The sequence below is a fragment of the Garra rufa genome, chromosome 23 (genome assembly GCF_049309525.1).
Source record: "Garra rufa chromosome 23, GarRuf1.0, whole genome shotgun sequence".
NCBI lineage: Eukaryota > Metazoa > Chordata > Actinopteri > Cypriniformes > Cyprinidae > Garra > Garra rufa.
Window position 1 is genome coordinate 33,018,300 of NC_133383.1, and position 26,622 is coordinate 33,044,921.

Genomic DNA, 26,622 nt, shown 5'->3' on the forward strand with positions numbered 1-26,622 from the left:
ACAGCTTTAACCTGCAGTTACAAATGCACAAATAATGGTTTGATATTTTAAGTATAAAACATTGAAAACTGATGTTTGAAATTATTTCAAAATGAGAAGATGCTTTACATATGGAAATTAAAACGGCCAGTAGGTGTCAGCAAATCACTGTTAAGTGAGTCATTGCGATTGAACCGAATCATTTAAACAGTTGATTCATTCAAAAACGAAACACCTTCATGTTGCTCAGAGATGCAAAACAGTGCTGTGGCTGTGTTTGGAATGATTTTTGTCGGCGAAATAGTGCAAAAACAGGAAATATGGTGTCTAAAACATAAGTAAAACTTGAACGAAATAGGTTTAGAGTTAGGATAACAGTTTGGTTCAGGATTAGTTGCTTTTGTGTTTGCTTGTTTGTTTGTTTTTACAAATAAATAAATTGATACATGTCGCGCCACATCATAGTTTAAAACCCGAACTAGCCTGTCTTTGTCATAGAAAAGCTAAAATGACTTGATATATTAAGAAAATTACTGACATGGTTACACCATGTGATTTTGATTCAGCAGACACATGTTTTTCATATATAAATAATCATTTTGTCCCCAAAGAACAAAGAATGAAAGATGCCAAACCACCTAATAAGTGTTATTTAGGGGAATTTCTTTTTTCATCATGTTATCAGGACAATTATATAATCTTGCCATTTTTACTTTGTGCTCTTAACAAAGTTAAGGAAATAAAAAACTTGCAACTTATAGAAAATCAAGCCACTGTGTGTGAATTTCATTTTTAATGCTCTGGTTGAAATGAAAGCACTGGTCATCATCAAATGTGAGGGTCAAAACATTAAACAGGCAGATTAGTCATATTTGATTTAAACTGTTCCTACTCTCTTCACCAGATGGCAGCATTTGACTGTGGATTTCACAGACCAAATGAAAATGTCCTGTAAACTAAATTTGATCAAAAACCTGTAAGTGCATCCCAATGCACTTACAATACAGTTCAGTATGTGAGATAAAGATTAGACGCTTCAGCCACACACTGCCTGTATGTCAAAAAATACAGAAGCAAAACATCTGATAACAAGAGTTAGTTTGGTTTGAAATGATAAAACTACAGATCTAGTGTAGAAAATAGATAAATAAATCTGGACAAGTTAAATCAAGATAAAAATGTGTGTAAGGTCATATGGAAAATGTCATAATGCTAGAATTTGGGGCTATTAAATACTCATGAGAGACAGATTCACTAATACAATTCATTCACTTTTCATAAAGCAACCCCGTAAATTGCTGCAAAAATTAGCACAAGAATCAATGGCATTCTGGCTTTTTACTGGTAAGAAACCATTCACACACCAGCACCAAAACGCCGATAAATTCTGTGATGTCAGTCATCGGAAATTATCTTTAAGGGGAGACACTGCAGGCAAAAACGCTGTTTTTTTCATGTACCTGTCAAATCTGAGATTTTGGGCTTTTTGGTTTTTCATAAAGTGTTTTTCAGACTAGGGAAAAGAAAACATCCAAAAAATACTGTTAAGTGTTTCTTTTATAGCACTTGTGTCAATCGATTTCAATTACAATACATATTTTTAAAGGCCGTTTTCTCAAAATGAGTTTTTTCTCCTGCACTGAGCCATAAATCTCCACTTCAGTAGCACTTACACCAAACTTTACATTTTTATTCCTGCCTACATCCTGAAGGTTTTTACATTGGGATTTGCAATCATATACAATTTGCTTGATTTTATACATTTTATTCCTCAAAAAATGGTAAAACATATAGTATTTCCTGCCTGTTCTAAGTTTTTTCTGAATTATGTTGTGACGAAATGAGATGCCCAAAATTCCCTCTGTAAAAATGTTTGACTCTAATATGTCTTTAAATGAAACAAGAATTTTGAAACTGACTTCATCCAGTGTTTAGATTTTTGTACTAGAAATGTATGCAAATTAGCGCATATTTCATTAAATAATGCCTCATTTGCATATTTAAACCTAACATTTTAGAAAACTTGTAATACAAAAAATGTTTGCAATTATAAAAATGTAATCAATCAACTGGGTAAGTAAGGTGATAACTACTAGATCTTTTTTACCCTATTTACTTGCAGTGTCTCACCTTAAAAGTTGTCTTCATTAGTCTCACTATCTGTCCAAAATTGACATTTTATTTCAGCCCTTTTGCTCTTATAAAGACAGACGCGCATAATAGTACAATTTGTTGAAAAAGCTGACGCCGCACAATTGTCAAAGATGTCCATCTAGTGCGTATTTACATCGAAAAAAAATATTTATAAAAGAAGCAGGGCTTTGTAAACAGCTTGGAGTAATCACGTCATCTCCATAAGAATGCTATGATTGGCTAATTTGGACATTTATTCATGTAAGGTATATACAGCAGCCTTTATTCGTCAGCGCATTCCACATGCTCATATCGGTAATCTCGTTCTGCGTTTACACAGAGCACATTACTGATCATTTACTGGTAATGTTATAACATATGGCAGCAGAAAACTACATTACAACAAGCCTAGTCATACTTCTGTGGATATTTTGGTGAAAGTACCTCAAAAGTAACTTAAAAGTAGTGTAACGCATTACAATTCAGACAAAGTATTCTTTAAATGTAACTAATTACTTTCAAAAGACAGTAAGTAGTAATATATATTGTCTTACATTTTGGAAGTAACTTGCCCAACACTGTCTAAAAGAGCTCTTATCATGCTGATACAGTGCTGTGGTTTAGTTAACAGTCAGCATTGTAAAACCCTCTCAGATCATAGCAAGGCTTGTGTACTCATGATTATTTTCTGTAGAACTAACTCTTGCGGTTTTGTGAACTAGATGTTGCGCAGAACTAGATTCTAGTTGCACTGTAGTTCAGTCAAGGGATCAAAAGTCATCTTGTCTTAATCAGGAAATATGCACAGATCAAACACTGTTAATGAGCAAAAACAGTCCAAAACAGCTCTAAACAAACATGTGGCTGGATTCTGATGTGAGAGAACAACATGGGGTGGACCTTTTTTAATGGAGGAAGTGTTATAATGGATTACGGACTTATTTTGGCCAGATGTTACCAAAAGGTTACAATTTTTTTTTGTGAATAAAAAAACTCACACAGAATGCATTTTCCATTCCAATGTGCAACTTTTCCATTGTTTTTCTATGTAAAAATTCTATGTTGCGCTCACATCTTCTGTCTTTTGCAGTGTCTCACACACGGACTAGAGAGGTGTGGATTACTTGTGGATTATTGTGATGTTTTTATCAGCTGTTTGGATTCTGATGGTCATATGTTCAGCAAGTGATGGAATGACACATTTCTCCAAACTCATCTACATCTCAAGTGGCCTGACTGAAAAAGGGCATGTTCAGCAAATTTTCATTTTTGGTGAACTATTGTTTTAAGACTAGAGGCAGTAAAACTCAGACACCTTTTATTTCTTTTCACACAAAGCATGATTTAGAGATTTTGATCAAGTGTGATTTTCACATAATTACCTGAAGAATATTACATTATGACTTAAAAACAAGTTTAATATGCTGGGAGATTTGAAAACTGATGCTTTTGAATGTTAGCATGACATATCATAAGCAGCTTCATGTCTATAGGTTTTCATAGACAGTAGGTTTGTTCAGTAGCTCACGCAGTACGGAGATGTCCTTGAGAGGTGTAGAGCAAGGTTATTTTTGTAAACAAAAAATGAAAACTAAGACCAAAATGGAAAAACATTTTCGTAAACTGAAATAAAATAAAAAGGTCAAAATAAATGAAATCTTTTATTGAAAAACTAACTGAAATAAGATAATAATTATCAAAAGTAAACAATTGGTTTTCGTAATCATTATGTTCTCACCCCATGGTGGAAAAATAATAAAGACTGCAACCTAAACAGCACCCGCATTAAATCTAGGCTACTGTATCAGTTGTAGACAAAATAATTTATTTTTTATGTAACACAAGCAATCAAACCAATATACTAGAGCTGATTGATTGTTAACAAATCGACACCCACGCGATCTCATTTCTAAATGTGACCCTGGACCACAAAACCAGTCTTAAGTCGCTGGGGTATATTTGTAGCAATAGCCAAAAATACATAGCATGGGTCAAAATTATTGATTTTTCTTTTATGCCAAAAATCATTAGGAAATTAAGTAAAGATCATGTTCCATGAAGATTTTTTGTAAAATTCCTACTGTAAATGTATCAAAATGTAATTTTTGATTAGCAATATGCATTGTTAAGAACCTAATTTGGACAACTTTAAACATGATTTTCTCAGTATTTTGATTTTTTTGCATCCTCAGATTCCAGATTTTCAAATAGATGTATCTCGGCCAAATATTGTCCTATCATAACAAACCATACAGCAATAGAAAGCTTATTTACTGAGCTTTCATATTATATATACATCTCAGTTTTGTAAAATTTAACCTTATGACTGGTTTTGTGGTCCAGGGTCACAAATGACAACGATTCCTCATGTCTATTAAACCTTTGAAAGAGTGTTACAGAACATTCAAATCTGTATTTGCACTGCTGCTGACACAGAGAGAGCAGTCACCATGTTTAGGTGAGAAACAGCTTCACAAACAGTCATTTATATTATCACTGCAATACTGGGATTAAAGGTCATAGCTTGGATATGAACATTGATGTCTATGGTAGAGATCAAATAACGTTGTCGATTGCATTGTTTCTCCACTAGGTAGAAACAAGAACTGTTAAAAAATATATTTGTCACTGAACAGACATTCATTCATCAACGTTTCATAAACTAATGTTATTATGAGTGAGTCATTTATTCATTCAAACCACTTTTTCATAAATGTAATATTAATATTTAATATTGTATTAAATATGTTACATTTTAAATACATAATATTATGTATTAAATGTTTAATAATTCATTCAAATGAATTTTAAACAGACTGCAGCAATTGATATTTAGTCTCACATTATTTAGCTTAGTTTAGAATTGCGGGGAAATCCTGATCTCCATTTGATCTCTAAAAAACTAAAACTAAAACTGAAACTAAACTGTATAAAAACTAAATAGAAGTGTGTTCACAAAATAAAAACGAAACTAAAACTAACAAAATTGTTAATGAAACTAATAAAAATGAAACTAAATTTTACTGTAAATTTGAAAACTATATTAAAATAAAACTAATTTAAAAAAAGCAAAACTATAATAACCTTGGTGTAGAGCTCCGGTTTGAATCCCATGTAGTTACGCTTCGACAGGCAGTTATCTTGACCTCAGGACTTGGTTTTTGCTCTGATATGCGTTTTCAGCTGTTAGACCTTTTCTGAGAGGTGTGTGTCTTTCTAAATCAGACTCATTCAAATGAATTTGCCACAGTTTAACTCCACTCCAAGTGTAGTAACATCTAGAAGCAATATGAATGCTCCTGAGCTAAATTTCGTGTGTCCCAGAAAAGGGTATGAATACTTATGCAACAGGATCTTTTCAGTTTTTTATTTTTAATAAATTTGCACAAATGTTGAAAACCTATTTTTTGCTTTGCAATTATGGAGTAGGGAGTGTAGACTGATGTGGGAAAAACGAAATGTAAAGTAGTTTAACATAGGACAGCAACATAACAATATGAAAAAAAATGAAGGGGTATGAATACTTTCGCAAGGCACTGTATAATATGAACTGGAATGTAAGGTCATTGCTGTGCTCTGTTGGTTTCTGTTGGTTTGGATGTGTGTCAACTATGAGCATGTGAATCATCCTCACTTTTGAAACAGGTTTCATCATGACGGCCGTTAATACTAAAGCGTGACACGCCAGTGATACGGAAACACTAGGATCTTGGAGGAGCATGTTTTATGTGTGGTGCTTCAATCACACACAGCAGCTTAATACAGTTGTCAATCAATTCAATGTTCAATCAACTGTGTCAGTGATATCCTCATTCCACAACCAAAATTAACTCCTCAAACATTTAAAGTAGTGACAGCTGCATTTGTGAGCAGAATCAATCTGAACAACTAGTTGATAATACAGTGACGTCTCTTTTGAAAAATGGTAGCTCAAGAATGCAAGCCAGTCAATGCTAGACGATCACAGAAACAAAGGTAAATGCCTTCACTGGCTCACATATTTTAAAACAATCTCTCTCCACTAAAGTTTTTCCCAACAGCCGTGTGGTCTTGGGGAAATCCCATACATTACTCATCATAGAAACCAACGTTGCCAGACCTCACTTGAAAAACTGTATCTGAAACAAGCCCAAAACAAGCCGCTTTTTTTTTTTCAATAAACCCAAATGCATTCATAATTTTTATGTACTACTTTTATGAAACAACAATCCCAAAGATAGATAAAAAAACTAACAAAATATAACAATTTAATCATTTTTTAAATAAAAAGTGCACATGGCAGCACTGAAAGTAAATACGCTGTTTAGTGTTTACCAGCAGCAGCTTTATGAGTCAATGGGTGGTTTCCATAAAATTATTGGACACAATGCGACAGTTAAATAGTCTGCATTTGGACAAAAATAGCAGACAACAAACGGGTTAAATTCACGCTCAAACGTTGCTATAATTATCGCTACATCAGTAATCACACAATGACTCATGGCAATTGAGGGATTAACTCCCAGAGTTCAAGGCTGCTACCTTTCTCAAAAGGGTGTAAGAGGCCTATGTGTGTGTTTGGTGGTTTGTCATACCCATGTCATTATACACATTTGTGTCCTTATAAACCACCCAAACCGGTGCACAATAATTACATGAGTATGCATGAAGTATGCAAGAACATAAAAGTACCGGTGTCTTCTGTCTTTCCAAAGAGAAACTCGTACTTGGCTTTGGCAACACTCTGTGCGTGTGCAGACGAGCTGCTGAGCCGATCCAATGCTTCTCCCTGCAAGAAAAAAAACAGAGTTAAACATGCATTACTTTGACATCATTAGTGGCTTCTTTGGTGACAAAACTGGTATAGGTTTATTCTCAGATTAATCATCAGGAGGACATGATGTCAAACTAAGAACAGAGACAAAGACCATCTGTTGACCAAACAATGTTTTTTCAAAGTGGACATATGGCAGTATTATCACAGAAAAGAGAAAGTTTTCCAAATTCAGCAAAACAAAATATGACAAATTAAGCCATACGACAGCTTCATGAGAAGCAGAGACTCAAAATCCTCATTATTTCCATTTATTTTGTCGTGTTATATATATATATATATATATAAATTCTTAAAAAAGATGCAGAAGGTTTCACAACAATAGCCAAGTTTCCATCCAGTTCGTGTTATTGAAAAAGAGAATATGCTTAAAATAAATTAGTTGTCTCCAGCCTGTTTCCATCCAACTGGCTTTTTATCGATAAAATGGTGTGCATGATGACGTCATCCCAAAAAAAGGAAATGTTGCATAGGTTTTGGTCTATCGCAAAAAAAAACTTGTCCTTCATTATTTAATTGTATAGGCCTGCATTCAAATATTTTTTAAACAAGTGTCATGAGTATGTTTTGTACTTAGTTACAGACTTTTTAGCTGTTTTATTATTATTTCTCTGATTAACTTTTATTAGACTGTCTTGGAAATGTTCATTTTGGTTATTTTATTACTCCTAACCAACAACCGACAGTCGTTAAGCCATTATTACCAGTTAAAAGACAAGATTATGTTAAATTACAATGAAATTACATGGCTGTGATATGTGATTTCTAAATAATAAATAGACAAATAAAATAAAAAATCAACAAAATGGGGAAAAAAATTGTGCCATCATACAAGTAGCAGCCTATATGCAGATTTTTTTGTGATGAGAAAGAGGCATTTGTTTCCTTTATTTTACAAACGCACAATGTTTTGTTTTTATTGTGAATGTACAAAAATAAGATAAATATTTAGAATAGTTTTGAATAATGTCTTACTCTAATGTGACCAAAAATGAAAGAGTATTGTAAGTTGTTTCCATTTTTATAGTGAAAATATGAAAATATAAGAAGCTAACAAGCCAAAATGAATCTTGTACTTTGCGTTCCAATATTAATGTGAAACAAGCCTGGCATAATATCACGGGGTAAGGTGATCAAACTGAATGGCACAGATTGTACTAGAGGCTATTTATAATGAGCAAAATATTGTTGTAATTAGCAACTTAAAACATACGCGTTAGAATAACTTTCTGGATTTAACTTGAAAAAGTCTATGCCTACACAATTCAAGTTGTCAGTTAGCCTACTTCACATTTTAAGTTGACTAAATGTAACATGTTGAGGCAGCATGAGCACTTTAAGTTGAAACCACTGTTTTTTACAGTCTGCAGAATGCAATTTGAACCTTTCATCCATTTCAGGAACATTGAATTAAGAGATGTATATTTGAGAGGTAACTTGTCTTTTGTAACGGATTAGGCAGGAACACACGAACAACGACGTAATAAAAAGACGTATATTTAATAAATCCAACAGAATAGAGGTAGACACGGGAACACCAGGGGAAAACATCCATATAACATTAAAGACCGACAAGAGTACTGGGAAAACACACACCTTAAAGAGACAGACTAATTACAAACACAGGTGCAGACAATAAGGGAGAAACCAAAAACACTCAGAACTGCAGGGGAAAATGGGAAAAACCAACAAGAAAGTCCGGGGGTGTGACATCTTTTTACTTTTACTTTTATTTTAGATACAGTTTAATAATGTGAATATGATTTAATGCGCTTTTGAACTACAGGCTACTAGGGATGTGCGGTATACCGGTACTGTGAAAATACCGGTATTAATTTCTTTTAAACGGTACAATATCAAAAGTTTGCTCAGTTCGGTATTTCATCCGCTGTTCCGATTTTCACCACTATGCGGCAGTGTTCCGCAAACTGGCGTAAAACTGTCAAGCGTTATAACAGACAAACGGCAAAGGATCACACAGATTAAACGTGCTCTGCAGCGGTCAAAGGAGCTAGCAAAAAAATAAAGACTGAAAACATATTTATATGTGAACCCATTTTATTCAGTCCCAAAATCACAATTCAACCTGTATCCTCTACTCTGTTGGGATTTTTGTTGTTGTTGTTGTTGTTGTTGTTGCATTCTGGTTGCAATCACATTTTCTTTGTGATAAAGACTGAAAATATGTGACCCTGGACCACAAAACCAGTCATAAGCTTACATTTTACAAAGCTGAGGTGTATATATCACATGAAAGCTGAATAAATAAGCTTTCTATTGATGTATGGTTTGTTAGGATAGGACAATATTTGGCCGAGATACATCTATTTGAAAATCAATGCAAAAAAATCAAAATACTGAGAAAATCACCTTTAAAGTTCTCCAAATTAAGTTCTTAACAATGCATATTACTAATTAAAAAATACATTTTGATATATTTATAGTAGGAATTTTACAAAAAATCTTCATGGAACATGATCTTTGCTTAATTTCCTAATGATTTTTGGCATAAAAAAAATTAAATAATTTTGACCCATAAAATGCATTTTTGGCTATTGCTACAAATATACCCCAGCGACTTAAGACTGGTTTTGTGGTCCAGGGTCACATATATTAAGAGATTACTTTATTTTAGTTAGATCTCTTCAGTTTTGTTTCTTCTAAAATCAAAATTGTAGTTTTTATTATTTTTTTGTAACAATTTCTTTGCACAGTTGTTAGTTTCTTTTTTTTTTTTATTCTTTTTTTTTACCTATGGTATCGATTTGGTATCGATACCAAGGTATTGGATCCTAGTATCGTACCGAAGTCAAAATTGTGGTATCGAGCCATCCCTACAGGCTACAGGCTAATTCTGTCATGCGACACCACATTTATTTGCGTTAAACCCCTTTTTCTGGACAAAAAGTGTTTCCAAAGAAATTTTTGCAACATTTGAAGTACCAATATAGAATTTATGCGCTAAAAAGGTTGTGTCGACACAATAAAATGGCATTTCCATCAGCTATATAGGTAAAAAATATTACGTTTTTGAAATCCTTGGATGGAAACCTGGCTAATAATGACAAATGAACAGATTTATTTTAGTGCTCCTCATATAGAGATCATAAAGCTTCAGAAGATTTGAAATACAAGGCAAGATTCACTTTGATTTTATGCTAAACATCTACTTTTGAGTTCCACAGAAGGTTTGGAGCGATTTTGACTGTGAGTAAATCCGAGCATTTTCATTTCAGGGTTAACTGTTCCTTTAAAACCAGCAAGTGGCCTGAATGTCAAGCTGTCTGTGTGAATCTAGCACTCATGCCCATCACGCTGCAGTTCCCGCAGGAGGCCGGTCGCTATGACTTGCTCCAGGCGGCTCAGGAATGTTTCTGTTTCCAGAAACGGGCTCATTTTTTAATACCAGTGTCTTTTGTAGCTGACAAGTAAATTGACCACACTCTAGCCACATGACGACCATGTGGAATTACTGGAACTGAGCTCGAGGCGCAATGAAACGGTGTCCGCTTTCAATTTCACAAGAGAAGTCTGCCTTAGTGAAAATCTGACCAGGTTTGTCTGTTTTCCCTTGTTTGTTAAGATCAGAGTTCAACCTCAGACATTGTGACTCTCTGAATCAGACATCTTTATCAGACGCCATCTATAAAACAAGCTCAAAGTCCAACGTTGGCTTCAGAGCTGAGCATGTTTAAGTCAAATCTCGGACAGCAACTTCTCAGCGGCAAGACATCAGGAAATCCAGTTATTGACCAGTCCCAAGATATCCATTGAGGCCTGGAGTGGATCTGTTTAAAGGTCACTGCATGATGCCCCTTTTCCACTCAGTTGTGATTGGAGATACAGAAACACTAAAGAGATATCTCTGCCTTTCAAGATGCTTAGTTAGTACAAAATGCTATCCACTTACGGCCATGAAAATAGATTTAACAAATCAATGTTAATTCATTCAAACACTTTTAAGCGTAATAAATGCAATGTTCTACCAGCAGCTATGAAGAAAACGGCTGTATCTATGAGAAAACCTCATGAGATTCTGCTTTGACGGCATTCTTAGGCACAGCAATGGAATGCTGTCAGCTCTGACTTGCTCAAAATGTCCTCAGGTGCACTGCAAAACACTGCAAAGGACATGCAGAAACACAAATAAACATAACATATAAAATAGGAAATGATATTGCAGAGAAAATTGAGGTATACTCTTAAAAAAAGGTGCTTCACAATGCTATAGAAGAACATTTTTTGTCTAAATGGTTCCATGATGGTTCCATGAAGGGTCCTCAGATTATAAAAAGGTAAGAAAGAGATGGTTCTTTAAAGAACTTTTGGCTGAATGGTTCATTGTGGAACCAAAAATGGTTCTTTTATGGCATCGCTGTGAAGAACCTTTTAAAGCACCTTTATTTTTAAGAGTGTAAGGTTAATCAGGTTGTAAAACGTAGGTGCAACTTCACAAAAACATTTTGGATATCGGGAAGAAAAACACTTTTTATACTCTGCCTGACAAATCCAATAAATAAACTGAATTAATCTGTCAGAGTGTTATTGTGAATTAAAATCTGACTCAATTACACCTGTACAAGATGTAAGCAATGCCCTGCTACATTAGTCCATATGTTTTAGTTATGTCCTATCTGGTTTTTGGTCACATATTTTTCTTTCTTATTCTAGAATATTTTGTAAAGATATTTGTGCAAATCCTTTGACTGCTATCTTTGGTATTGTATATGGAAATAACACTTTGTCAAAAAGTGAACTGGATTGCATCGCCTTTACTTCTCTTTTGGCAAGGCGCTTGATTTTAATTAATTGGAAACAGTCATTTCCCCCTGCTTTTAAACAGTGGGCCAAAGATGTGTTACAATTCCTGAGTTTGGAAAAAATAAGACTTAACTTAAGGGGCTCCAGATCCAAGTTCACTGTCTTATGGCGTCCCTTCATAAATTACCTTCAAAACCAAATATAACTGCGAATGAACAAACTGATGTTGATGTTGTCAGGTTTTCCTGTGATTGACTGATGCTATTTCCTATTTCACCTTTTTATTTTATCTATTTTTTTTTTTTTTTCCTTTGTATACATGTACACAATGTAAAAACACAATGTCTGTATGCATGCTGTTGTTAGCTATGCTGATATGTGAATGTATGGTATCATTTCAATATAATTTCAATAAAAAAAATATTAATAAAGTTTAAATGAGAGATGCTATTAAAAAAAAAATCTGACTCAATTTGTGAACCAACTGTTTACGTTCAGTCACTTCAGATGGCACAAGAACTGCTTTGCGTCACAAGGCTCATGGTATCAGTAACACAGCCTGATTGTTCATGTAACAATGTAAAGGAAATGGCACAGGTATCACACACAGAGCACTTCAAGCAGACAAAAGGATCACAAAGGTCTCTGCACTTCTTCAAAAAGTGAACAATGTGACGTTTATGGGCTTCAGTTGATGTAAAATAGGCCAACTGTGCAAAATGAAAGATTCACAATAATGGCATGTATGTAGCCTAAGCTTTGCTCACTCAGTCAAACCCTACACTTGTTACTGAAAAACTAGCCTATACACAATGCATCTGCTATGCTTTTGTTATGTGCGTCCCTTGGTAACAATTTCTGAAGGCCTTGTTTCAGGAAACTATGAACTTGCTTAAAAACTATGTGACTGGCAGGCAATAGCATGGAAGAATTTTGAGCAACCCCAGAAGTCCATAGCTTCCATTGCCAAATGGTGGTGGCTATATGCATACTTTCATAGAAACAATTTTAGGTCACTTATGTCATCCACCTGCCACATCCAGTGCGCTCCTCCTTAAACCACAGTGTTTATTATCATTCCTGGAACAGGCCTACTCCTGGAGATGAAACAAATGCATTTTAAAAACAAAAGACTTGAGGAACATTAAAGTTAGAGAGCCTGACTGGGCACCCAAAACATTATCTGGTTACTTTGAGACAAGTAGGTCACAAAATTAGGTTGAACTGGGAACAACCAGATGAACCAATTCTGACATTCCAGATATTTCACGAGCAGTCTGAGTTGTGTTTGCCCTCAAGGTAAAACATGGTATTTAAGACACACAGACAGCATGATCTTCAGTTTTCAACATGATAATTATTCCCAGAAAACAGAGGAATGACACGCCATTTCGGAGCATGTTTAAGAGCTACAGCAAAACACGTTTTCATGTTCATGTTTCCACTTCCTTAAAAATGGAACAGCATCCTGCAGGAATTTACCATTAAAATACAATTAAAGTTTTATCTGATATCATCAAATTTAATCTAGTAAAGCATATGTTGACTGTTATCGTTATTAATTTATTATAAGGTCAAGTGCACATTTTAGGTCCTGAAAGCTCTTAAAATATAACGTGAATGTGTTGTGTTGTCTCATGAAAACATGTATAAAATAAGAGTGACAAAAAAGTAGTTCAGATATAGCATGTCACCCTACATACGACTTTAAATGGCAAAAGCATTTAATCTAAAACTACCCACAGTCTTATTTTCAGCAAAGCTTCAAGGTGCAAAAACTCCCCTAAAGAAATGAGTAGCACTTGTGTTTGTTTGCAATGGTGGTCGCCATGCAGAGATCACATGACTGTGATCACACTCCTCACTTTATCTCTGTGAACCCTCTATTATCAGATACTTGACCTCATAATGCATTACCAGCTAACTCATTTGCTTTACTAGACTGTTTGATGATGTCAGATAACACCTCCCCCGACTTGATGTGCAATAGTTTAATTGAAGCCTTTGTTTTAGCCTTATTTTAAATTAAGTTATAACTGGTCATTTATGAATCAACATGAAGTCAAAATTAATTCATGTCGTTCTCATAATTTCTGTCTGGCTTTAAATTTAACCACAAGTCATGTATGGTGTTTTTTATGACATGTAATGGTGCATTGGCATGGTTCAAATCATACTTATCTGGCCGCCATCAGTTAGTTGCAGTAAATGAGGTATCATATCAATCACAAGTGCAGTATGGAGTACCTCAAGGCTCAGTACCATTACTTTTTAAGCTTTACATATTATCCTTGGGAGAGATCATCAGGAAACATGCTGTTGGCTTTCACTGTTATGCTGATGATACTCAGCTCTATATTTCTTTGTGGCCTGGTGAAACATACCAATGGAATGCATAGTTGATATAAAAAAAACTGGATGGTGAGTAACTTCTTACTGTTAAATTCTGAAAGAACAGAGGTGTTCATTATTGGACCTAAAACCTCTGCATGTATTAACCTAAAACACTGTCTAATACTTGATGGCTGCTCTGTCAATTCGTCGTCATCAGTCAGGAACCTAGGTGTGATATTCGATAGCAATCTTACGTTCAAAAGCCACATTTCTAGCATTTGCAAAACCACATTTTTTCATCTCAAAAATATATCAAAATTACGACCTATGCTCTCGATGTCAAATGCTGAAACATTTATTCATGCGTTCATGCACGCTTAATAAACAAACTTCAGCTGGTCAAGAATGCAGCAGCTAGAGTTCTTACTAGAACCAAAAGTATGACCATATTAGCCCGGTTCTGTCAACACTGCACTGGCTCCCTATTAAACATCGGAGAGATTTTAAAATCTTGCTAATTACTTATAAAGCCCTCAATGGTTCAGTTCCTCAGTACTTCAGTGAGCTCTCAACACATTATAGTCCCTCACGTCCGCTCCGTTCTCAAAACTCTGGCAATTTGATAATAACCAGAATATCAAGATCAACTGCAGGCGGCAGATCATTTTTTTATCTAGCGCCTAAACTCTGGAACAATCTACCTAACACTGTTCAGGAGGCAGTTTAAATCTAGATTAAAGACATATCTTTAAGACATACCTGTCTTACACATAACACATTAACACATTTCTATAATCCAAATCCATTAAAGGATTGTTAGGCTGCATTAATTAGGTCAACCGGAACCAGGAACACTTCCCATAACACCTGATGTACTTGTTGCATCAAGAATGGCATCTATGCTAATATTAGTCTGTTTTATGCTTATTCAGAGGTATTGTTTAAAGCGCTGTATAAATAAAGGTGATTGATGGTCAGCCAACACAAATCATGTACAAATTGTGTTCTTTATAAGGTTTACTACTACAAGTGGTTAGAACGGTATAAAAGAAGCAGTTTCAGCATTTTATGAATAAGTGTCTGACAGCAAAGTCAACCCAATTGAATAGAACACTTATGCCTGGCTTCACAAATGCAGATAAAAGACAAAAAATACCTTCATTAAAAAGCAATCAGCCAATGAAGATCCTTAAAGTCAAAATGCCGGAAGACCTCACAGTGAAAAAAACACTAGAAACATTTGCTAAGAAAAAGGTGGAAACATTTCCTGAGAGAGTAAACCCACTGCCAAAGATTCAACCCAGGACAACCGCAGCACTCCTGCACTCATCTAACCACATAACAGTAAGGACTAAGCAGCCATATGCAACAGCAACCGAATAGCTGAGGCTGATGTCTAAGCACTATTATTTCATACAGCTGTTATAACAATGACATAGATCATTATTTGATTATAGGGTGATGGTCTTCACTTAAGGGCCAATAACCCAAAGGTCAAATGTTCAAAACCCTGCAAAGACTGATTTCTAAACTATATTGGGTTGTACAAATAAAGAACTAGTACACTTCCAGAACAAAAATTTACAGATAATATATTCAATGTAACATATTTTCTATGGCTTCTGCCTAGGTTTCTATTCTATGGTTTCTATAGCTTCAGCCTCTTTGGCTTCTTTGATTTTTTTTTCTGCCTCTTCGACTTTGTCTCAGATTTCTACTTCTTCAACTTTTTATATGGCTTCTGCCTAGGTTTCTCTTCTATGGTTTCTATGGCTTTGACTTCTTTGACTTTTTTCGCCATTTTCCTCGACTTCTTCTTGTTCTATGGCTTCTGCCTCTTTGACTTCTTTGAATTTTTTTTCGGCTTCTGCCTCTTCCACATGTTCATGTCTTAATTTCTTCAGTCGTAAAGAATTGAAAATAACCGATCGTTCGTTTTACAAGATAAGATAGTGTTGGGTTCGAGTCCACCTAAGTCGAGTCCAAGTCGAGTCCGAGTCTTTAACCATTCGAGTCCAAAATGGGCAGAGTCAGACTCAAGTCCGAATCCAAATGGGTCGAGTCCGAGTCGAGTCCGAGTCCAACTAAACACTACTGTTTGTCAGTATCTTAACCTGGTTTTAACCTTTACAACTAGATTAAGGCAATGCCTATTTAAATGTAACAAAAGCAAACCTCTATTGCATATTGCCATTTTGATTTTTGATTTCACACCATCTCATAATTAGTGTCCTGCTCAGCAAACTTAAAGTCATGTAACAGAAGTTATAGCTTATGTATTGTGACATATTTCAGAGTGAAATAGCTTTTAGAATGTGAAAAATTATAGGGCAGGCCAGAACTTGACTTTATTTGCTGTTATATAGTAAATGTATAAATTCAACGGGGTGGGTAGGAAGCTTTGTGAATGAGACCTGAGGAGCAGAGAAAGCACCTCTTATCTCTGTGGCTATGTTTTGGGTTTTATATGACGAATGGTTAGACCTTATATAGGGTAGATGGCATTTAATTTTTTTTTTCTTGGATGAAAATGAGGCTGTGAGGGTTAATGACAGTTTTTAAGTAGCAGTCTACGGAAGCCATGGAATAAAAGAGTAAAAAAAGTACATTTGAGTTTATATTTAAAAATTTCACGATTCCGAGATTATATCTCACAATTCTGATTTGAAAAGTCATTCTCCCTGTTCCCTTTTCAGCTCAAAATTAATGAGTTTATATCCCACACTTCTGGCATTTTTTCCCCTCATAACTGACAAACTCACTACTGTTGAGGTAAATAGAGTTATAAAGTCTGAAATACAACATATGAAAAAAAAATTCTGAATTGTGAGATGAAATAAATGTAATATGTCGCAGTCTGCTGCAGCAGGTTTATGCTGCTGTCGCTTAAAGAACGGACGCACAGATCATATATTTTGACACATCTGTATTTCTCCCAACTGTTCAAATTAACTCAAGACAAAACCGACTGTATTTACATGAATACTCTCCAAGATGGTGCCTTTTGACTTTATTTTTCGTGTGTAGCAATAACATGCAATAGAACGCTTAATTCAGCATTCACATGCTGACTGAGAGGCGCTTTCGGTGAGCCCGCTTTGGGTATGTGTATGCAAAGAAACCAGCTGGCTTTCAAGTACTGGCAAGACTTTTAAACACGTGTGAATACTGAATGTCACTTTTGTAATAATGCATTGAGTCAGTAAAATTTCCATCAACTGTCCCTGGACTCGGCTATAATTCCCGAGTCCGAAAAGCTTGAGTCCGAGTCAAAATGCATCCGAGTCCGTGACAAGTCCGAGTCCGCTAAAAATTGTACTCGAGACCGAACTCAAGTCCGAGTACAAGTCCGAGTACCCCAACACTAAGATAAGACCCTTCTTCCTCCACTGGGATCGATTGATTCTGCCTAGGTTTCTCTTCTATGGTTTCTATGGCTTTGACTTCTTCGACTTTTTTCGCCATTTTCCTCAACTTCTACTTGTTCTATGGCTTCTGCCTCTTTGACTTTGGATTTATTTTTCGGCTTCTGTCTCTTCAACTTTTTTGAAAAAAAAAAACATTTTTGGGTTTCTGCCTCTTCGTCTTTATGGTTTCTATGGCTTCTGCCTCTTCCACCTTTTCAACCTTTACTTCTATGGCTGCTGGCTCTTTGACTTCTTTGAGTTTTTTTTTGCCAATTCCTTCGACTTCTACTTGTTCTATTGCTTCTGCCTCTTTGACTTCTTAAAAAAAAATCGGCTTCTGCCTCTTCGACTTTTTCTATGGCTTCCGCTTAGGTTTTTCTTCTATAGTTTCAATGGCTTTGACTTCATCGACTTTTTTCACCATTTTCCTCGACTTTTACTTGTTCTATGGCTTCTGATTCTTTGACTTCTTTGATTTTTTTTTCGGCTTCTGTCTCTTTTTCAACTTTGACTTTTTTTGCCATTTCCCTCAACTACTACTTGTTCCATGGCTTCTGCCTCTTTGACTTCTTTGGGGAAAAAAATTTGGTTGCTGCCTCTTCGTCTTTATGGTTTCTACGGCTTCTGCCTCTTCCACCTTTTCAACCTTGACTTCTATGGCTTCTGCCTCTTTGACTTCTTTGAGTTTTTTTGCCATTTCCTTTGACTTCTACTTGTTCCATGGCTTCTGCCTCTTTGACTTTGAAAAAAAATATTTTCGGTTGCTGTCTCTTCGTCTTTATGGGTTCTACGGCTTCTGCCTCTTCCACCTTTTCAACCTTGACTTCTATGGCTTCTGCCTCTTTGACTTCTTTGATTTTTTTGCCATTTCCTTCGACTTTGACTTTTTTATGGCTTCTGCCTAGGTTTCTCTTCTATGTTTTCTATGTCTCTGTCTCTTCGACCTTTTGCTGCCTAGGGGCAGCCGTGGCCCAATGATTAGAGGGTGGGATTTGTAACCCAAAGGTTGCAGGTTTGATTCTCAAGTCCGGCAGGTCCACCAGATTGTAGGTGGGGGGAGTGAATAACCAGCACTCTCTCCACCCTCAATACCATGACTGAGGTGACTTCCCAGGCGCCGCAGCAATGGCTGCCCACTGCTCCGGGTGTGTGTGTGTGTGTGTGTGTGTGTGTGTGTGTGCACTTGGATGGGTTAAATGCAGAGCACAAATTCCTAGTATGGGTCACCATACTTGGCCTCACGTCCTTTCCTTTTCCTCTCCCTTTTCCTTTCCTTTCAACTTTGACTTCTATGGCTTCTGCCTCTTTGACTTTGACTTTTTCGCCATTTCCTTCTACTTCTTCTTGTTCTATGACTTCTGCCACTTTGACTTCTCTGAATTTTTTTCTCGGCTTCTGCCTCTTCGACATGTTCATGTCTTTATTTCTTCAGTCGTAATGAAATTATGTTTTTTGAAAAAAACATTTCAGGATTTATCTCCTTATAATGGACTTCTATGGTGCCCCCGAGTTTGAATTTTTTTCTTGCAAAACAATAAAAAGTATATACAGTATATATATTTGTACATTTAAATTTCTTTTAGAAAATAACCGTTCATTTCACAAGATAAGGTCTACGCTTCTTCCTCAGCTGGAATCATTGAGAGCCCTTTGAAGTTGCGTTTAAACTCTATTTTGAAAGTTCAAACTCGGAGGCCCAAATAGAAATCCATTATATGGAGAGAAATCCTGAAATGCTTTCCTCAAAAAACATAATTTCTTTACATCTGAAAAAAGAAAAACATGAACATCTTTGGGTGACAAGAAGGTGAGTACATTATCTGTAAATTTTCGTTCTAGAAGTGAACTACTCCTTTAAGAGCCAGGTATTGTTTTCCATGTTCCATGATGAGCATGCACATGCACACTACCTAGTGAACCCTTATTTGAGAGTTCACTCACTCACACATGCACTGCTGTCCACACACAAATACACATGGACTGAAAAATCAAGCTGCATATGGTGAACCAGACATCAATCCATGCTATCAGAATATTTTAACATAGTGTAATTTCTTGCTCATTCAATTTATTACAAATTTCAATAGCAGTTTTGTTTTTCATGCTTAATGTGGTGGATAGCTGATGAATAGCTGATGTTTAAAACAGAACATAATTCATTTAGGAATACAGTTCTAGTGTTTTGGAAGTGAAGCTACATAAAAATATGACATTCAGTTGCTGCTGTTGCTGTCAATTCATCCAAATTATTATAGTGCAATTGCAATGTCAAGGGAAATAATCAAGTATTATGATTTTTGTCATAATCATTCAGCCTGACTGCAAAGTTATTGAGCTCGTCAATCACCACTGTGCCCTGAGCAAGACATTAAACTTCAGCTTACTCCATGGGGTCCGTCCTCTGAGGAGACTGTCAGTTGCTTGTGGAAGAGAAAACATCTGCTATATGTCAATGCAGGAAAAAACTGGCATGTAACCAGAGACTATGATGCAAGAGCGTACAAACCGTCTGACATGACAAAAGCTTGCCCAATGTTTTAGTAACAGTACTGTGAAAGTTACATGAACAGGCCCACATGCTCAACTCCAATGCTTGCATCCTCTTGACTTTTCACAGTTTGTTTATTAAATATTTGGGATAGTTTGATAAATCAACCAATTTAGAAAGCACTAAGTTTAACTTAAGTTAGCAAACTTTACTCACTAAAAACCAAAACAGTCTACAGAGCTTTTTGAGGAGACATGGAGAAATAAAGTGCTCAGCAATACAGATTTTTGGCAACACTTTACAATAAGATCCCATTAGTTAACCCATTACCAACATTGACTAACAATAAACAATACATTTGTTATAGTAGTCTATGTTAACGTTAGTTGATAACAATGGAAGTGTTCTGTAAGTTCAGCTTCGGAAGTATTTTATTGTTAGCTCATGTTCATTATTGTAGTTAAGTAATGTTAACAAATGGAACCTTTTTTGTACAAAACGAAATCATGCAAATCTACTGGTCTAAAATAATAAACACTTACATTAAATGCATTTTTATTAACAACATGCTGATTACTATCATAATACTAATTCACATTGAAGTAAAAAAAATAAAATACTAGCCTACTTTTAAAGGTGTAAAATCAGAGTATTAAGCATAATCAGAGAACAATTATAACCCTGGACCACAAAACCAGTCTTAAGTCGCTGAGGTATATTTGTAGCAATAGCCAAAAACACATTGTATGAGTCAAAATGATTTTTTCTTTTATGCCAAAATCATTTGGATATTAAGTAAAGATTATGTTGCATGAAGATATTTTGTAGATTTCCTACTGTAAATATATTAAAACTTATTTTTAGTTAGTAATATGCGTTGCTAAGAACTTCATTTGAACAACTTTAAAGGTGATTTTCTCAATATTTAGATTTTTTTTTTTGCACCCTCAGATTCTAGATTTTCAAATAGTTGTATCTCAACCAAATATTGTCCTATACATACATCAAGGGAAAGCGTATTTATTCAGCTTTCAGACAATGTAACCCACCCCTAAAACCATACCACCAAACCTGTACCTAACCTTACCCATATCCCACCTTAATAGAAGAAAAAGTGACCACATTAAATACATTGTACTTATTAGACATAAGGACCAGAAACCTTTTAGTCAAAAAATTGACCCTTATGACTGTTTTTGTGGTCCTGGGTCACAATTTAGCATTTAATGTTAATTTTCTCATATATATACAATCACGTTCAGTTGTTTAGATATTCATCTTGTTTAGTGAGATATGGTCAATTGTTTAATCTATGCAAGCAATGAATCATGATCCAGCATAATGCTGACAGTTCTATTTCCAAAATTAAAGAAATAAAGCATTACAATTGCACCATGTGCACAAGACAAATGTAATATCATAGATCGTTTTATAAGAACATAATGTTACCATTTAGACAAAATCTATATTTTCCAAGATAACACCACCAACAAAAAAATCCACCCTTTCACGTTTAAGTCTGGAACGGTGTATCATATTGGTTAATGAACAAATGAAAGATTTCATCCAAAATATAACCACTAAACCTCAGGACTGAAGCTGTAATAGCACATGACAGTTCTGTAGCTTTACCAGCAAAGCTTGCACACCAAATATCAATGAATCACACATCTGATTGGCTGGTTTCATCAAACATCAGCAGACAATGAACACAAAGCCTGAACAGTGAGGCTTGCATTGAGGGTCTATGGTAACTCAGCACTGTTACTTCATCTCTGCTAGTTTAATTTCCACTATTAGTTACTTATGTAATAAACTACTAATGTAATAGTAGTTATTACATTAGTAGTTACAATGTTATAACAAGCGTTCAGGTCAAACGCATAAAGCATCATCACATTGATATCAAATCATCATTCATTTCTCTAGCCATAAAACAACAATAAACCTCAACCCTGAATGAAGACGTAGCAAAAAACTGCAAAAATAAACAGAATGGCACTATGTTCTCTTTATCTTCGTTATTATCATCTTCATCACGGTTGGAATCTCATTTATTTGTTTTCACTCATTCTCTCCTTGTGTGCTAAAGTCTGTTAGCTTCACTAATAGATGTGAACGAGCACTCCAGCAACAAAAATAAACATGAAACATGCTTAAAGCGTGTTTTCCATCAAACACACACAAACGTATATAAAACGCCTTGGACTGAAACTGAACGTGTGAAACATAAACAGAAAATATTGCAGAAGTGAAAGCGCGTGAATGGAGTCACCGGGAAATCGTGCACAAACACTAAATGAAACAACAAATAACAATGAAACTCACCGATAGAATGGTTTACATTCACCAATAGTCATTTAAAACAGGATGTTGGGCATCACTGTGATTTAGTGCTCATCATGAGAGCAGCGGTGTGTGTGCGCGTGTCTTGTTGTTTCACGTCCCCCTCAGTCTGTCAGTTGGTACAGTCCTGTGTGAGTGCGTGTGCGCGCGCTTGTGTGAGTGTGTGCGCGCACATGCTTTCCTTGTTCTGGGACGTCATCATGCATGAAGTTTTAAATCCAGATGTTAAATCTTCATGAGGATATCCGGGGCTTTTCTGTGATTTCAACTGTTTAGGGGCGTGACCAATGTAATAATTTGTCTATATCTATTATATAACAAAAACTATGATAAAAAAATATATTACTACACGGATTATGTGCTATATACCTATAAAATGGCTAGACTTGGCTTATACAATAAAATATGTTTAAAACATATTTTTTAGATCTCATGTAGTCACACTACTGACATGGAAGAAATAGTAGGAATATTGTAGTGATATCAAAAAATGTGTAATTTTGAACACAAAATGTTAAAAAGAAATATTTAGATAAGTATATACAAACAAACAAAAATTACTACTTGCATATAAATAAAATTGTGGTCAATAAAAGTTTTTATCATGTTTAATTTTTCAGGTATTTAAGACATGGATTATAAAGTGCTATATACCAATAAAATGGCTATGCACTTAACACAAAAAATATGTTAAAAACATTTTTTTAGATCTCATGTAGCCACACTTCTGACATAAGCATGGAAGAAATGGCTGAAATATTGTAGTGATATTATAAAAAAATATGAAATTCTGGACATAAAATGTTAAAAGGAAATATTTAGTTATTTATTAAGTATATACACTGTAAAAAAAATTGTTGTTTCAACTTTAAAAAGTAAGTGTTCAAAGGAAATATTTAGCTAAGTATATACAAACAAAATATACTACTGACATATAAATAAAACTTTGTGGTCAATAAAAGTTTTATTTGCTCCTTTTTTTATTATGTTTTATTTTTCAGGTATTTAAGACATGGATTATAAAGTGCTATAAAATGGCTAGACTTGGCTTATGCACTTAACACAAAAATATGTTTAAAACATTTTTTAAGTCTCATGTAGCCACACTTCTGACATAAGCATGGAAGAAATGGCTGAAATATTGTAGTGATATTATAAAAAAAATTGAAATTCTGGACATAAAATGTTAAAAGGAAATATTTAGTTATTTATTAAGTATATACACTGTAAAAAAAAATGTGTTGTTTCAACTTAAAAAAGTAAGTGTTCAAAGGAAATATTTAGCTAAGTATATACAAACAAAATATACTACTTACATATAAATAAAACTTTGTGGTCAATAAAAGTTTTATTTGCTTCTTTTTTATTATGTTTTATTTTTCAGGTATTTAAGACATGGATTATAAAGTGCTATATACCTATAAAATGACTAGACTTGGCTTATGCACTTCACACAAAAAAATATGTTTAAAACATTTTTTTTTTTAGATCTCATGTAGCCACACTTCTGACATAAGCATGCCAGAAATGGCAGAAATATTGTAGTGATATTATAAAAAAATATGAAATTCTGGACCTAAAATGTTAGAAGAAAATATACACTGTAAAAAAAAATATTGTTTCAGCTTAAAAAAGTAAGTGTTCATGCTGCCTTAAAATGTTACGTTTTGTGAACTTAAGTTGACAGGACTTCATAAAACAAGTGCAATAAACATAATTTAAGTTTAATCAACTTAAATTGTCAAGTTGTCTTAACTAAAAATAAAGTTGACAGGACTTTATAAGACAAGTGCAGTAAACAATTTAAGTTTAGTGAACTTAAATTGTCAAGTTTTCTTAACTAAGAATGAAGCTGATGAGACTTTATAATTCAAGTGCAACAAACATAATTTAAGTTTAATTAACTTAAATTGTCAAGTTGTCTTTAAAGTTGAAAGGGAAAAAAATTATATTTATTTAATATAAAAATATTTGAAATAGAAATAAATATATACACAAAAGTGCTAAGACTGAGCTGATGCATGTGAAACTTGGCGCTGTGTACTGCAAATACACTGTTGGTTCCTGTTAATAAACTGCATGGGCGTACAAGGATTTGCGTTTGTAAATCACTTTGGATGAAAGTGTCTGCTAAATAATTAAATGCATGTTTAAGTTCAAATACAAACTTGTATTTATCAAAAAGGCCTAAAGTTCAACTTCCTGGTTTTATACTTCTAGTTCTATCCCTTGTATTTTTTAGAAACTTTTGTGGCAAAAAGGTTTATTTTAGACCCCGATCAGTTTGGGTTATGAATCATTTCTTTCCTTTGAAATGTGCTGTCGAAAGATTTATGATGACAGTCCTCCACTCATTGCTCAATTCCAATCCGTGTGATGCTCTAGGACCATTTTCATTAACAGAGAAAATAAAATAGCAAATATATCTGAAATTCAAATAAGTCCAGATTACATTCTTGTTTGTTAAACAGTTATAAAGGCAAGTGCCACATTCACAATTGTGGTATTGCACTGAAAATCATTATGCTGAGATTTATTTCAACGGCACTTGATATAGCTAAAAATCAAATAATAGTTTCTATATACTGGAAAGGCATGTTGACTACATGAATACATTAACTTAAATTTTTGGTAATTTATTTATATATTAGTTCTGTGCTACTTGATTTTTGGTGTTGCTTTGGTAAGAAAAGATCTGCAAAGTATGTTAAAACACAGAACATTCCACCATTATGAATATTATTTTATCTCCTGTATTTTAAGAAAATGAGAATCTTAAAGAAGAATACAGTGGCCCCAAAAAAGTATGTTGATTAGTCATAACATTAGAAAACAAAATATCAAGTTAAGTGATCGAATCAAATAAATGGCTCAGCAGAGTGACCACAAACCCTACAAACTTGTCGGATATTCTACTTAAAGTGTGGTTGCGCTATCATCCTTCTATACAATAAATGACAATTGATATTTTCTCCATACATTTACATTCACTAATTAAGTAAGAATTAAATGTCCAATGTTTCAGAGTCCGCACAGATCTCCAACTCTCAAAAAGTAAAGTAGGAAGATGAAAATTGGTTCTTGTCCATTTAATGTGAGGTATGGCAAAGATTCAGATACCAGCTGTAATCAGCCCATCTGGGTGGAGAGACAAACAATACCCAGCATGCTCAAATCCCAAAGAGGCTCTCTTCAGATCAATCTAAAATAGCATTGACCAGACTAGTCCAAGACATGCAAATCACTCAGAATCATATATGTAATAAATAAACTTTACAAAACAACATATACGTAACCCATCAGACATACACATAGGCATGTATGAATTTCCAGAGCAAAGAATTAATAACAGAGAAGCTTAGAAGCATTAGTAAAGCATGTATATACCTTCACAGGAACTGCAGATCTAAGTCTCGCCGATGGCACCATGGGGTTCTGTGTTGCAATAGACTGTGCTTCTGCCATCAATGTTGAAGTCTCAACGCCATCCTTATCTAGATGCGATGTGATATCGACTGGCTCCATAGCAGGTGTCTCCCTGGAGGAGCTCGGATGCAGTGCAGGTGTGTATCCATACAGCTTTGAGGTTCGCTCGATGACAGCAGACAGAAAGGACGTCCTTTCGGCTCTCCGGCTTTCTTTTGCTCTGCTCTGAGCACCAGCTTCCTCTTTCTGTTTGGCGCTGTGCACCCAGCTCGTGTGCGGCTGACGCGGCTTGCCGGGGTTTACGACTGGAATCGCAGGAAGTGGAGGAAGAACAAGAGGCTTCGGGCTCAGTTTAGGTTTGATCCCTGGAATCCTGACGTTAGTGTCTGATGCAGCTCCTGGATGGAGGAAGCTCACTCTGGCAGATGAAGTGAGTTTGGGGTACACCGGTGGGGAAGAGTTTCCCTGTGAAGCAGAAGGACTCATCTGGCTCATGATTTCAGAAATCCCTTGATGTAAAATCCAATTAGGGAATTCTGTCCCATCTAGTGTCGACTGTGACAGCTGTCCTGATTTAGATTTTTGGTGAAGAGCTGTGGCTTCTTCTTGAGCGGCGCAGTAATCCAATACAACAGGGTTGTAAGTGATACAATTATTCTTAATATCCTAATATTTTTGCGCACTTCATGGAACAGACGGGTTTTGGTGACCCCTGGCAGAGGCTCTCTGGCTCTCCAGATGGTAAAACAGAGGGTCCTCTTTCTGTGGGCTGGTAGGAGACTGGCGCTGATGGGCCCTGGAGGGTGATTGCAACTGGATGCAGAGGAAGGAAGTCTTACCATGATGATGATCTCCTATTTCCTGTAGAAGAGGCTAATCTCTCTTAAGTTGGGTGCAAGGGGCTCTAAAAAAAGCTCAAATTTCACAAAGGAGAA

The 26,622-nt window shown here is 35.1% G+C and overlaps 1 protein-coding gene across 1 annotated transcript in view; it reads right to left on the bottom strand.

Moving 5' to 3' along the window:
- psd3l (pleckstrin and Sec7 domain containing 3, like) overlaps window positions 1-26,182 on the bottom strand; it is a 153,802-nt gene extending 127,620 nt beyond the window's left edge. Inside the window, exons 1-2 of the mRNA XM_073830094.1 lie at window positions 25,649-26,182; window positions 6,784-6,880 (exon numbers count right to left, since the gene is read on the bottom strand). Coding sequence (XP_073686195.1) covers window positions 6,784-6,880; window positions 25,649-26,182 — 631 coding nt within the window. The remainder of the gene's footprint in view (window positions 1-6,783; window positions 6,881-25,648) is intronic.
- Between the last annotated feature and the right edge of the window lie 440 nt (window positions 26,183-26,622).